This window comes from Microchirus variegatus (genome assembly GCF_963457635.1).
Source record: "Microchirus variegatus genome assembly, chromosome: 14".
Taxonomy (NCBI): Eukaryota; Metazoa; Chordata; class Actinopteri; order Pleuronectiformes; family Soleidae; genus Microchirus; species Microchirus variegatus.
The window spans coordinates 16755561-16770200 of record NC_139815.1 but is presented as its reverse complement, the minus strand read 5'-3'; the positions used below and the strand labels follow the sequence as shown (position 1 = coordinate 16770200).

The window sequence follows — 14640 nt, the reverse complement described above, 5'->3', positions numbered from 1 at the left end:
TTCTCCTGGCACCGTATCTCTTTCTTTCTCCCTTTGTCCATGCAGGTTTTGCCCCCATCAGTGGCATGTGCAGTAAGTACAGGAGTTGCACCATCAATGAGGACACAGGACTGGGCTTGGCTTTCACCATCGCTCATGAGTCTGGACACAAGTATGTTGAGTGGAAATTTCATTGAGACATTCTTGCACCAGTGATGTAAACCAGATAAAATTGCACTCTACCAGTCTCCTCCCTGCCCCTGTGCTGTAAGTGGCTGTAATGAATCAATATAAAATAACATGATCATGGCCTGAGTTAAAGAAACAAATACATGTAGAAGTACAAGTGTTCCATTAGGGCACGGCTTCTTCCAAACTGCCAGAGGCAGCACAGATCTGTGTGTGTTCATACAGAACTACAGAAGAAGTTTGCAGATTTCATGATGTGGTACAAAAAAATACATCTGTTTAAGTGTAAAATGCTCTGAAGACAAACAATAAAGGTGTTCTTTTTTTGACAATATGTCACCATAGAAGTAACACAATCTTCATGAATTTAGCTGGTACACACTGTTATTACATAAAATAAGTTATAACATTAGAATAAAGAAATCATGTGTTCATCATTCCGAATAGTATGGCACTGATTAATAATAACTCAACATATGATCCCTGAAAAATGAAAAAAAATGTTGTGAAATGAGTCAGAGGATGTCAGCTGAGGAGATTTACTGTATGTGATTGGATATGAAGACACATGTGTGACAGATGTTAATACGAGAACTGAATGGGGGTCAATGACATTGGCTTTGATCATCATCAGGGAAACTGTTCAAAGAAAACAATGAGTCACTGAAAAGCTTTTGGCGATATGTATCGTGCTATTTGTGAACTTGGTCTTGAAGTCATCTGCTTCTCTTCATTCCTCCCCAGTTTTGGGATGATCCACGATGGTGAGGGAAACCCTTGTCGCAAGACAGAAGGCAACATAATGTCTCCCACTCTGGCTGGAAACAATGGGGTCTTCTCCTGGTCCACCTGTAGTCGACAGTACCTCAGCCGCTTCCTTGGGTAGGCCTGACACACATACAATATCCAATTCTGTTTTTTTTTTTTTCCCATTTCTTTCTTTTGACTGACATGGGGGGTGTGCTGTGCTCACCAGAACAGCCCAGGCATCCTGTCTGGTGGACGAGCCCAAGCAAATTGGTCAGTACAAGTACCCTGAACAGCTTCCCGGGCAGCTTTACGATGCAGACACGCAGTGCAAGTGGCAGTTTGGTTCAAAGGCCAAACTGTGTGGTCTTGATTTTGTCAAGGTGAGTAAATAATCAAAAACACGATGTTGATAATAAATAAATCGAAGTAAAGTAATTTCATTGTACGGTGTTTTTTCTCTTTTGATAGCCAAAAAATACATTGTCGTACGGTCTGTCAGGATCCATAGTAACACAGTAGGTTAAAGCCAAGATGGCAGCAAAACAAGTTACAAGAACAAAGAAATTATACATAAAAGAAACGAGAGCAAAGGTGTAATCCTTTCCTGCAGCAGATCGTTAAACCAACCCTGTCTCGTGTAGTTACAGAGGACCACATCTTAGCTATAATGAATAACTGTGGTTGAACATGTAAATAAGCTGTTATGCATGTGTCTCTGCCCGAAGGCTCCACTAATAGAATGGAGCACTTGATCACATAGGGGCCAGAGTTTTCTTCTTTACAGCACTAATGATGCCTCTCTCAATTGGCACTGAATGAATTAGCATGATCGCTAACACACACAAACCACACACACACATTTGGCTCTACATTAAAATGCATTCAGTGAATTAAATAGGACCCCCCATGTTACCCTCTCAATCCTTATGGTGGGATCCTTTGTATAAAAGCCTTTATGTTTAGTGCATTCAGTGATGTCGATTCACATGTAAATACCACCAGCTTTCTTGGAGCAGGGTTGTAATTGCTGAGAAATGGACTTGGCCAAATTGTGTGCATGACGGATTAACACACACGACATTGCCTTGGCGAGTCAAAACTTCACTAAACCCGTGCTGTGTTTCCCTAACAGAAGGACAAATACAACATCAACATTCCCTGAGTTTCTTCTTAGACCTGAGTGCTAATTGGCAGGTGGTATATAAAACTACAGACAATGGATGTGGGGCTGCCTTTCCCACAATGTCCCTCTCCTGGGCTCATGTTAAAGTCAAATGATTGGCGTTCAACCACTTGCTTGGTGTCAAAGAGGTGAAGACGAAGTCTTAACAGACACACAGAGTGGAGCTGTCTCTGCTCCATCATTCTGGTTTCTCTCCCATTTGCCATTTCCTGTCGGGCAGGCCGACACTGGCGTTTACATGAATGTTAAAATATCCGAAATCATTTGATTTTAGTCCAGCTAAGACAATAATTTAGTTATGTTAATGTCACGCAAACATTTTAATCCAACTAAAATCAAGTCGAACTTGCCGTTCTGCACATGCACCAACATTTCTGGTCCTTGACCCGGAAAAAGAAGGTGTGATGGTGTCTTTCTTCGGACAACACAGCAACCACAAGAGCCATGCTTGATCTAATTTGCATCACACTAAACATACAGCAAGTACAAAATGGTTTATGATTGCCCAACTCTGTTGCCTTAGCTTGATTAAACAGTGATGAGATTTGACACCGTGACTTTATGGAGAAGCTTCTTCCTGGTTGAGGTGGCGTATCAAGTGGTGTGCTTGTGGTCCAGGCAAGAAACAGCAGCGGAGCACAGAGGAAGAAAAAAATATAAAAATATTTTTTGTCTTTTTTAATAGCTGTACCATCCTGTGTGTGTGTGTGTGTGTTTTATTCGACAGGACATCTGTAAGTCGCTGTGGTGTCATCGCACAGGACACCGGTGTGAGACCAAGTTCATGCCTGCTGCGGAGGGCACCCGCTGTGGTCCAGACATGGTGAGGAAAGGCCTCAGTAGCTTCAATGATGTAATGATTAAAAACTTAATGAGAATAATGACATCTGGCATTCCAGTGATTAAACTTTAATAACTGATAATAAGGTTTTATTTGGACACTCAAAGGATTAACAGACAATGACTAAAATCAATAAATACTGCCAGTGCTCACTTTTATGATCACACTAGTACATTGCTCTGTACCTGTATAAGCGTTTCATTTGCTCAGTTGGAAACAGAATGACTGTACTTTTTTCCATATTGAAATCAGATATTTAGAAAGAGAGGGATGAGATGTGTGTGAGGGCAGGGTTTGGCTCAGCCCAGCAGGGGTGTGGTGAACTCTGCGTGCACATGTTTTTTGGCTGCATCACCAATGTTTGTGTGTCCAGGTGTAGCACTGGGCATTTGTCCAAACAACGGAAACTAAGGGAAGACACCATGGCCAAAGCACAAGTTCTGACAAAAAATAGCTTCTTGTTCTCTTGTTTCATTCCCTTCTTCTCCTTTCCTGCAGTGGTGTCGACGGGGTCAGTGTGTTAAATATGGGGAGCATGGTCCTCGGGCGGTCCATGGCCAGTGGTCAGCCTGGTCCCAGTGGTCTGACTGCTCCAGAACATGTGGAGGCGGGGTCATGTACAGGGAGCGCTCCTGCACCAGCCCAAGGTACACACATTAGCATTAACTTGCAAATTCGTTTAATTGGATTCAATACCTCATTTTTAATGCCTTTAGATAGATGTATTCGCCAAGCAGATGACAAAGTGATTCATGTTGTCATGTGGCTGCTTCTAATATGAAAATCTGAGTTGCGGTTTGGGCCAGAAACCAATTTTTAAAGGCCTCCTGTCCCAAAATATTTCCTTTCTGAACACCTGAAAGTGCCGTCTGCCAGGTAGCTGTCAGCAGAGACATGCACACATACACTGTACATGCACAAAGGCATATGCGCGCGATAAGGGCTCTCATCTGTCAAGCTGACAGTCCAGACAGACGGACCATCGCTGCATGTGCTCCAGACAAGGAAAATCTAACCCAATAGCTGTCTCTTTGCTCTAAAAGCTTCCAAGACGGTACACAAACATCCATCGATTGCTGCTTACTCACACAAACTTAATTCAGCATAGTTCTGCAGACCCAGATTTCACGGAGCATGCATCTTTGTCACTAAAGGCCTCTATCTTTGCCATTACACACAGGAGAACGCTTCTCCATTATAGAATAGCATAGAAAACAAAATAATATAACAGCATTGTCCAGCTTTAGCAATTTTATTACATATACTTGATATACATGTACATAAATATGAAACAAAATAAGAATAAACTATAAAAAGTATCTTAGTGTTGTGCCATCAGTGCATTCATACACACATCTATCATATCTATAATCAATAAAACAATGTAATACATATACAGCCTATATGCTCACATTTTAAAGTTGTGTTTTATATCAGACGTACAGCCTCTTATTGCTATTCCCCCTAAAACACTTTTGAGTTTTCCACCCACGCAATACAGAATAAATTTATTGTTGCTCTGTTGCTATGATGCGATCAAATAATCTTTGTTGGCCATTCCCTACAGCCCTCATCCTTAAACTTTTAATACATTACGTTTTCTGAAATGTGATATTCAGAGAACAGATTTATTTCATAATGTTGATTGCCATGTTTTTTTTTTTTACTTTTATTTTGAAATACTGTACATGTAATTCATAGATGACAGGCACTCTTAGTGAGATATTGAAAACATGTATATGCAACATATGCAGTGTTTGAATGTATTTATTTGCTGCCAAGGGTTTAAAGTCATCTCATGTAGAGGACATGATGGAAACGATTAACAGTGTGGGAGAGATTTGCATAAAATCCTGCATATCAACTCTTGTGTGCTTTTTCTTGTGTTTCTCACGAGCTGCCCATTGAATGTAATGTCTCTTGATAGTAAATCAAAAAAAGCGGAATCGTTGACTTAATAGTTTTGAGCACACATGCCACATCAAGTGTGAATCTGCTGGTGGGTTTGTACTTTTAATGAATTCCATCATTTAGAATCGAGTCAGAACGAGATAGATCATAAAGGCATGTCAAATCCAATCCCACGTGTGTTTTTAAGTGCAGGCGAGATGATTTTGTTGTGAAGACGCAGTCTCTCTTAAATACTACAGTGCTAGCCAAGTTGACTTGATGTTCATAATGACTTCATACCATCACCTTACATCTTCACAACCTCCATAGCTGACAGTCAAATACAAAACAGCCTCCAGTGATTCACCACTGAATAAAACAGTGAGTGGTAATGAAGTGACCGCTTACTGCTAATTGCTTATACTGCACACAATCAATTATCTTACATCAACTGATTTAAATTTGTAGTTCAACTGCTTTCAATGCTTTTATCATCAGACTGCTCTCACCTTCCCTCTGTGTTCATTAATGATGTTTTAATTAACATCATAACTCTAATACACTTCCTTTGATACCAATTTATCTGCTTCTTCTTTCGGCTTCTCCCTGATTATACACAAATTATTTAAGCTGTTTATTGTGTTTACATGTCTTTTTAAACACTGCTGTTAACACACACAAGTATCTTCTTGTGCAGTTTAATTAAAATTCAATTAAACTGATACCTTAGTTTAAAACAGGTAAGCAACGCTATGCAAATTATTTAACCTTAAAATAACAGCTTCATTTGTAATCTGACTGCAATTTCAGCTATGGCTTCAACTGTGTCAGTATACAGTATCAGTTATTTCATTCTTTCATTCATTCATTCATTCATTCATCCTTTCATCCTCTACCACTTATTCTGTTAAGGGTCTATTTCATTTGTCCCAAATTCACATTTTCTTCAGACAATTGTGTCTTTGAGTCCATTCAAAAAAATCCCAGACTTCCAACACACTTTTTTTTTCCTTACTCCACTTGCTTCATCCCTGCTTACTTAACAATTGGGCAGATACTGATGTGGCTGTTCAGTTCGTCACAGCCGACTTGTCTTCTAATCCTTGCTGAGGGATCAAAGACGTTTTCAGAGACAGACCGGCCCTCATATGATACACATTATACACCGTGACTGGCGGACCAGAAAAGGGCGACAGAGCCCTTTAAACCAGGGTATCTGTCAGGTTCATTTATCATTCCTGTGGCACTAAAGAGCATTTTGAAGTAGCTACCAAGGAAAAATGGGTAGATCCTGCCAAACGCTGACTTGAGGGTTCGCTGGTGGAATGGAAGATGAAAACGGTAACGGTGAAATATTAAATCCAACAAACCTACGTCATGATATCATTAAAATACATACACATAGGTCAACATTTGTCCGATTCCTGATAAATCTAATGCAAAAACAGTACAATCTGGCTAAATAAGTGACAACACTTGCCACCTGCCACCACCATCCTGCCAGCACAGCACATCCCTTCACCAAGAATTACCCTTACAGTCATTCTCGCGCGTCACTGAGTCACGTTTCAGTCTCTGACTCATGACATTCAGCATGTGTTTGTTCCCTATAATCTCAGAGATTATTTTGGCAGAGACACTCCATGCTTAATCTGAACAGAACAAGACAGATGATCCTGAATCTGATGTCTAATGTCTAGCTCATGTCTAATGTCATCTTCACCCTCCTACAATTTGGACCATGCTCAGGTGTCACTGTCAAATCTAAGGAAACATGCACCATGCATGCATGCTGCAAATGGATAAATGGCACATTACGTTTACCTGAATAAAGATTATTTATTTTAGAGAGATTATGGCCTCTTTCGACCTCTAACCAAGTATTCTCCACTCAGCAGGTCTTCTCTTTTAATATTTTATGTATCTCTTGCCGAGTCTTGTAAAATAAGTTTATAGGATCAGCCAGTTAAACACTTCCCTATGAGGCATTGCTGCAAGACAGAATATGAATCCTCTGCTCTCCCCTTCCTCCACCTCTTCTTCCTCCGTTCCCCGTAGACCACCTGCCAGATCAAACGCAGTCAACCTAATCCTTCCCAACATGTCTGGGAGATTAGGTTCATGATCTTGACCTTGTTTTTTTGTAGGGAATCTGTTTTGTCACACACTTGATTTAAAGAAAACTTAACCTCCGAACCACTTTTTCCAGGTCAAGCAATGTATATGGGTATCTTGTTATGTTCTTGACAGAGCAACTTGTTAGACAGCTGCAACTCAGTGTCAGATTAGTGACATATGCTATTAAGTAGAATGTTGTTCTTGAATGTAGTTCTTTTTATGGCATGGACTCAAAACCAGAAGATACATAGTGCCAATGCAGACGGTGCTGACCTGATCAGGCTATTCACCCTGTTGTATGTTGACATACCAAAATACATACATACATTATTTGAAGGTTAAAATACTGCATTGTGTCACTTGTGTGTGTTGGGATCTATATTTGAGGGGATGATGGTGCTTTGATCAACCCCTGTTTTAGTGGAATTTCTTGGTGGACTGGTACTTCACAGGGGTTAGATGGAACTATATAGGGATTCTATAGACAGACAGGGATGGAGCACCAAGGTGACCAAAGAAGACAAGACTAAACACTGTGATCATTGTGACCTACAGGAGTTCAGTCTCAGTTTCTTTTGCTTGGCTGATTTACCAGGCTCCTGGGACATCCTTAAGGGTCCTGAAGGCTGTGTTGGGTCTGGTAACTGAAACGCAACCCAAAAGTTGTTGTATCTGGTCTTGCTTATTGCTGGAAGTAGATTTACAATTTCAATGAGGCTGTCTAATCCAGGGAGATGAGAAAAACGATATAGAAGGGGAAGAGGAACCAGGAGTATTGTGAAATTTGGACATCCAAGATTTGCCTTCACCTCCCTTAATAATTAAACTGTCCATATTCCATACTCCTTAACAAACGTGTACAGTAGTCCCCCACTGGCCTGCCTTCAACATATTTCCATATGGATGGAATGGTTCAGTTTGGTACAGTACGGTACAAATTTGTTTGCATTTACATTAGGAACAGTCCCAAAAGAACTGGCCCCAACTTGGGGTACTCGAGTAAAATGGTATGGTACAATCACGACAGTCAGCTGAATGGGTGACAGAAAAATGTCACTCCCTTGTCTTCAGTGTAAATATCCCATGGAAGTCGAGGCAAAACACCCGCAGTCAAGTAAAGGTACTGTTCTCAGGTGAAACGCAAGCCCGACCCAGGGTTTTGTCATTCCAAACTGTACCATACTGTACCAAACCGAACTGTACCATGATGGAAACACAGCGTATGTCTTAACAGGCTCAGGGCTATGAAATCCCCCACACACACCAAGCAAGCAAGATCAGTTCAAAGCAAATTAACACAGACATATACACACACAGACACCTTAAGTAATGCTGCATCATTCTTGGCGGCTTAGTGACTCTGTGATTGAGTCCAGGTCTGAATTGAGGGGAAGAACTGTTAGGCATAAAGTAAAATGCACAGAAGCAACATGAATTTTGAATGAAATGAAAAACACTGTATCACTGTAAAACACGGAATTTTCAAATGACTCTGACTTTGGTTCAATTAGACACTTTCTTTCAGTTCCTTTGCCAGAATGTTTCATTACACTGTCAAACAAAGTGAAGTGTTTGAGAGATGTTTGATCAGCAAGGTTCCACAGTCATTGTGTGTGTCTTTCTGAATGTCTGTGGCAACTCAATTTACTGTGCTGGTAGTTCCTGGTATGAGTTTATAATACTTCTGAAATCTGACATGGTGTCCTGATATTTACAACATGTCAACACTCACACTGTTTCTTTTGTTCTATCAAGTGCTGATGGCTATCATCAGTTTGATGGCATGTTAATCTTTTTGGCATGTTAAACCTTTATCTTTCTTACAACTTCCATTTATTTCTGTGGTTGAAGATGTGTTTAAGTGGCATAGCATACAGTCACACCTGATATGGCATTCAGGGTTTTCTTTGAAAGACAGCACTTTTGAGCTTAAAAACCTTAAAACGTACAATTCAATCAAGGATAACCATAAACGTCACAGATGATGTGGTATAAGTTCGATGCATGCAAGGACCAATTTGATGTTTTAGATTGTTTTCGACACCACATTTTGTGCGCAACCGGCATGATTTGAGGGTTTGAGAATAATAATGTAAAATATCTATGATGAAACAAAGGAATAGTTTAACATTTGGATACATGCATATTTCCTTTTGTGTCGAGAGTGAAAGCTGCAACTAACAGCTTAGATTAGCGAGTTGAAACAAGGGGAAAGCGTTGGCTCTGCTCAAAGGTAGAAATGCAACTACTTTGTGTGGTGAATCTGCACAAAAACAACTGTTTGTGATTTAACAGGAAATTGTATGCACGACCGTTTCTTGGCTGTGCATAAAGATTTGTTAAGGCAACGACTGAGGACACCAGGTTGTAACAGGTTTTCATTCGTCAAATACGTACAGTGGATTGAATATAAATAATGCACAATATCCAGTTCCACAAAGTGAAGCCATTACAGACATTTTCCTGAGGGTTTTATGGTCTCAGTAACTACTTCCAGGCCTTCTTCAAGATAGCATGGTGTTCCTGGCAAATTATGGTCCCATTTACCAATAAAATAGATGATAAAACAGTCAGGGTTGTGATGACGTTTCATTACTTATTGATACTCTGATCACAAATTTCACAAAATAGGATATTTCAAATTTATAATAAAAATGTCTTCTATCTTCTTCTTCTCTGTCTTGTCTTCCACTCAGGCCGCAGAACAATGGTAAATTTTGCCCAGGATCGAGTCGGCTCAACCAGCTGTGTAACACTCAGCAGTGCCCTCCCAACTCTGTGGACTTTAGGGCCCAACAGTGTGCTGAGTATAACAGCAAGCCCTTCAGGGGCTGGTACTACAAATGGAAGCCCTACACCAAGGTGGATGGTAAGGTCTTCAGTTAAAAAGCTGTTCAATCTTGTTGTGCATTTACAATATGCTGCATGTAATGTATGATTTGCTCCAGTGGTGTTGTGGATGCTTTTTCCTTTGTCCCTGTTCGAGAGGAAATATTATAGATTATTTTGTAATTTAAATTGCAGTAGCTCCCAAGGATTATGAAGATGAGCCATGGTTTATTCTCAGTACATAATGCACAAGAAAAGAAACACAGCACCACTGGATAAACAGAATTAATTTATTGTATTAATTCTGCTGATCATTTATATTCTACATCCTGCCTTAGTCGTCTAGTTCTTCACATCTCTTTTTATAAAGTGCTTCTGTAATGTCAACCTCTATTTACTGTGCAGTGATTAGGGCCAAAAAGCTGGAGGAAAATATCATTCTGTGTAATGTGCACAGGAGACTTGTAGCAACCTGCACCATCTGACACAGTGGGAATGGATTTAAGAAAAAGCCTGCGGGCTAGCTTTTTTACACAGAGCAAGGGAGAGAGATTGAGTTAAATCAGGGCGAGCAGTGTCTTTGGCTTTTGTCCCAGGCCTGTTTAATCTGTTGATGAATGGGAGGTGATTTAGAAAGGAACAGATTCTGAACTGCCTTCTGGGACCTTGAGCCAAGTCACCTTCACCGTCATTTATTTAAATCAAAGATGGCTGCAGAGACTTGTCTGTGATAACTGATCTGAACTACAGAATGAACCTGTTGCCTCACGTGAATACCCCTGGGTGCATTCATAGTCGGCTCCTGTCTTTTACAATTCAATATCAGCAGGAGCTGGAGATACTTTGTATAACAGCTTCAAGTACAGTAGCTACTGGAACTTCACAAGCAACATGTCACAGCAGAACTTATCTTCATCTGCAAGATTTATAAGTCTAACTTCTTCATTGTTATTGTGTGTGTACACTTGTGTGTTCTCTGAACAGATGAAGACATCTGTAAGCTGTACTGCATCGCAGAGGACTTTGACTTCTTCTTTGCCATGTCCAGCAAGGTCAAAGATGGCACCACCTGCTCTGATCAAAATGGAGATGTCTGCATTGATGGCGTGTGTGAGGTACACAAGCTGTTGTGTACATGTATATGAGATACACAAGCTTCTGAACCAATTCAGACCGTTCTATTATGTAGTAGTTTTAAATTTTAAACGGGTAACCTATTCTCATTTGTTCTCATTTGGTCATACCTGCACCTGGTTGTTTTAATTATCCTTGAGAGGTGTCTGAGACTTGATTGAAATCCACAGCAAACTGATCTGATGGGAAACATTTGAAAATGACACACACCTGAGGCTCCACTACTCACCGCAGGGCAGAACAGAAACCTGACCATGAAGTCCATCATCCTCACTATAGATTCTTAAACTACTTTCTGTCATTTGAACAATGCTGTAAATAGGTGAGAAGGGCCGTTGTCAGGGACATGACCATGAACACAACAGTGAGTGAAACAGAGATCAGGAAGCCCCTAACTCTAACTATAACTATGTCTAACTTTGTCTCATAATTATGTAAATTATGTGGTGGAGCATCATGATTTTTTGGTAATTCTCGGTGACGGAAACGGGGAAGGGAACGCCAATGATCCTGTTGGCTGCAATCACCTTATGCTACAGGGTCTTCCTATTGTGGGCAGAGCAGCTTCCATACCATAGAGTAATGCAGCTAATCAAGATACTCTTAATTGTGCCTCAGTAGAAGGTGGACATGATGGGTGCTGGGACCATCGCTCCCCGTTTGCGGAGGAAGTAGAGATGTTGTTGGGCCTTCTTGGCCTGTTGGCTGTCCAGGATAGATCCTTGGTTATCTGCACTCCCTCCCAGATATTGTGTGCTGCTGAGCCCGTCTACAGCCAATGTCCTGCTCTCCATGTTGAGCAGGAGATTGTTGTCGCTGCACCAGCTCCCTATCAGATTCACCTCTGTCCGATAGTTGGTCTCATCATTGTTGCTGACAAGACCCACTATTGTTGTGTCATCTGCAACCTTGATGAGGGGATTGGTGCTGAATGTTGGTGTACAGCCATGGGTTACCAGGGTGAAGAGTAGGGGGCTGAGTGCTGGATGGCGTGCGGAAGAGATGGAGCGATTTGATCGATACGCAAGCCGAAAAGGTTCCAGACCATGCTTCATGACTCAAAGCACTTTATAATAATGGGGATCAGTGTCACAGAGCAATCGTCATGATGGAGATGACTTATTTGGCATAGGGATGATTGTGGAGGCTTTAAAGCATGTAGGAACAACAGTGGCGGGTTCTTCTGAGCAGACATGTTGCGTGCGTCAAAACGTGCAAAGAGGTCACTGAGGTTGTTAAGGTTGTAGAGTGGTGTTGCTGTCAGAGGTCTGTGGTGTGGGCTTATAATCCACGATGGCCTGAATGCTCTTCCAGAAACCCTGTGCATCTCTGCTGTCACTAAAGTGGCAGGTGATCGTGTTTGTGCATTAATGTGTTTGGTTTTTCTGATGCCATGGGGCAGGTTGGCTCTGGCTGACCTCAGGTCAGCAGCATTGCCAGCTCTAAAAGCTGTGTTCATGGTCTTCAGTCTGAGGACCTCTGCCATTAGCCATGGCTTGTGGTTAGGTGGGATGGTTATGGACTTGAGGTGGGTGACATCATCACTGCAGTTAAATATTTATGCAGTGTCTATCCTGGATGTCAGACAGTCACTGCACCTTCACCTTTTTAGCAAAACAATACTGACTCTGAATGAAAGGCTACTAAGATATTTGAATCCATCTTGACCGAGCATAAAAAGGATCTCCTGAAATAATGACATCTACTGCTTAAATCCATGTGCACGGAGTTTGTGGAGACGCTTTTACTGCTGCAAAAAAATGTTTCTATAAATTACCTGAATACCACAGATGCGCAACACCTTCTAAAGCCATATTTTCCCATAGCCATGATGGATAATCGCGTTCAGATATTTAACTGTTGTTAATTCATCTTAATTATGAATTATTTTGACACAGAACATCTATTTTTATCTCTCACTTCTGAAGCTCTTTGGGTAAACAAGAGCAAAAAGAACAAAATGATTGTGTTCACCTTTGACCCTCTGTTCAGTTTACAGCTGTAATTGTAACAGCTGTAACATTTTAGGTATGTGAGCTTTTTACCAGCTCAAAAAAAAAGAGATGTAGGTAATTGGTTGACACTGCTGACACCTGTCAAGTTATTTAAATCAGTGATGTTGTTGACCATACCCAAGGTCTTCATGGAGTTCATGGAGAGGATGCATTTGGGTAACAAGGAATAGGTGCTCCAGCATGAAATATGCATGAGCAAATTTATATATATACATATATTTTCATATGATCCTTTTTTTTTAACCCATGCCTTTTATCATGTTCCATCTAAAATGATGGGTAATGCCACCTCTCCCTCTCCATGTCCTTGCACTCCATATCTGAGGTGCAGTAGTTACTGTATGACCTTCACATGAGAAGTCAATACAGATGTGAATAAAGTTAACTGTTGTTTATTCTTCCTCTCTATACATCTCAAGTTGTTTCATTAGAAAAGCTCATACCTCTACATTGCACCCATTCTTTACATCACAATGCTGAAATTAATGGGTGTTTGTGCTTTTGTAGGCAGTGGGCTGTGACCAGACTCTTGGCTCCAAGGCCTCTCTGGATGCCTGTGGAGTCTGTAAGGGAGACAATTCCACTTGCAAGTTCTTCAAGGGCCAATACACCTTACAACACAGGGCTAATGGTAATCCTTGTCTTCATCTCTATCTGTAGTGAGTCTGTTCTTTTTTTTTGTAACATACACTGACAAGAGAAAGAGAGATCTAAAGCAGACCAACGAGGACAAGTAAAACCCATTCACAGACTTCATGGACTGATTCACTTCATATGTGGCTGACATTCCTCTCGTCTGTTTTTTCCCATAGATTATTACTCAATGGTAACTGTTCCAGCTGGGGCACAGAGCATTCACATTCAGGAAATGGGAGCCTCCACCAGCTACTTGGCCGTGCGCTCCCTCAAAAGGAAGTACTACCTGACAGGCGACTGGACTGTGGACTGGCCAGGAAAGTTCCCCTTTGGTGGAACTGTGTTCGACTACGAGCGCTCCTTCAACAAGCCGGAGAGCCTGTATGCCGCTGGACCTACTAATGAGACACTAGTGTTTGAAGTAAGCCGTGGCTGCAGGGTGATGTCCATCTGTAGCAATTGACAGTGACAGGGTCTCTCTATCTCTCTCTCGCTCGCTCTTTTTTTTAAATGTCTGAACGTGATGCGGCTTAGATGAAAAAAGGGGTTTGTGTGGTGGGAGAGCAGGGGTGTGTGTAGCTGTCTGCAGTGCTTCTGTGCGGATTAATTGTGTTGGGTGCTGGGTTACGTCAGGCATGTTGTAGTGATGGGCGGGTTATGTGGGAGGCATTAGAAACTGGAGCTTTTGGGAGTTTGAGCAGGCCATTCTGGACTGTCCTCTCTGTGAGGTTGCTGGGACCAATTTTTTTTCAATTCAGAGTAGATCTACTGGAAACACACCTAATACACAGCTAGGAAACAAAGCACAGGTGGCCAATGTTAGAGAAAAACATGTATTATTACTCATGGAAATGCTTATGATATTAACAAATATGTCTGGGTTTGAGCCAACAGTGAATATCCACTACCTCAGTCCTTTTCTTGGCCCCAACCTCAACCTCAGTCCTATCCTGGTTCCTAATCTCATACATAGATTTTTATTTTACCACTGTTCTGAGCGTCTAAATGCGCTGCCAGTGGGTTTACATTAGAGTCAGACACGGAAGGGTACCTTGTGTCTGTCGGGTGACTCCAAA

At 41.3% G+C, this 14640-nt stretch overlaps 1 protein-coding gene across 1 annotated transcript in view; it reads left to right on the top strand.

Annotated features, from left to right (window-relative positions):
* The window catches only part of adamts18 (ADAM metallopeptidase with thrombospondin type 1 motif, 18), a gene marked incomplete at both ends in the record, with an annotated part of 47121 nt that overhangs the window by 16973 nt on the left and 15508 nt on the right, over positions 1 to 14640 (top strand). The window contains 9 exons of the mRNA XM_083900878.1: positions 46 to 151; positions 913 to 1050; positions 1145 to 1298; positions 2829 to 2924; positions 3441 to 3589; positions 9647 to 9819; positions 10764 to 10894; positions 13436 to 13559; positions 13741 to 13985. Of these exons, the coding sequence (XP_083757004.1) occupies positions 46 to 151; positions 913 to 1050; positions 1145 to 1298; positions 2829 to 2924; positions 3441 to 3589; positions 9647 to 9819; positions 10764 to 10894; positions 13436 to 13559; positions 13741 to 13985 (1316 nt within the window). The remainder of the gene's footprint in view (positions 1 to 45; positions 152 to 912; positions 1051 to 1144; positions 1299 to 2828; positions 2925 to 3440; positions 3590 to 9646; positions 9820 to 10763; positions 10895 to 13435; positions 13560 to 13740; positions 13986 to 14640) is intronic.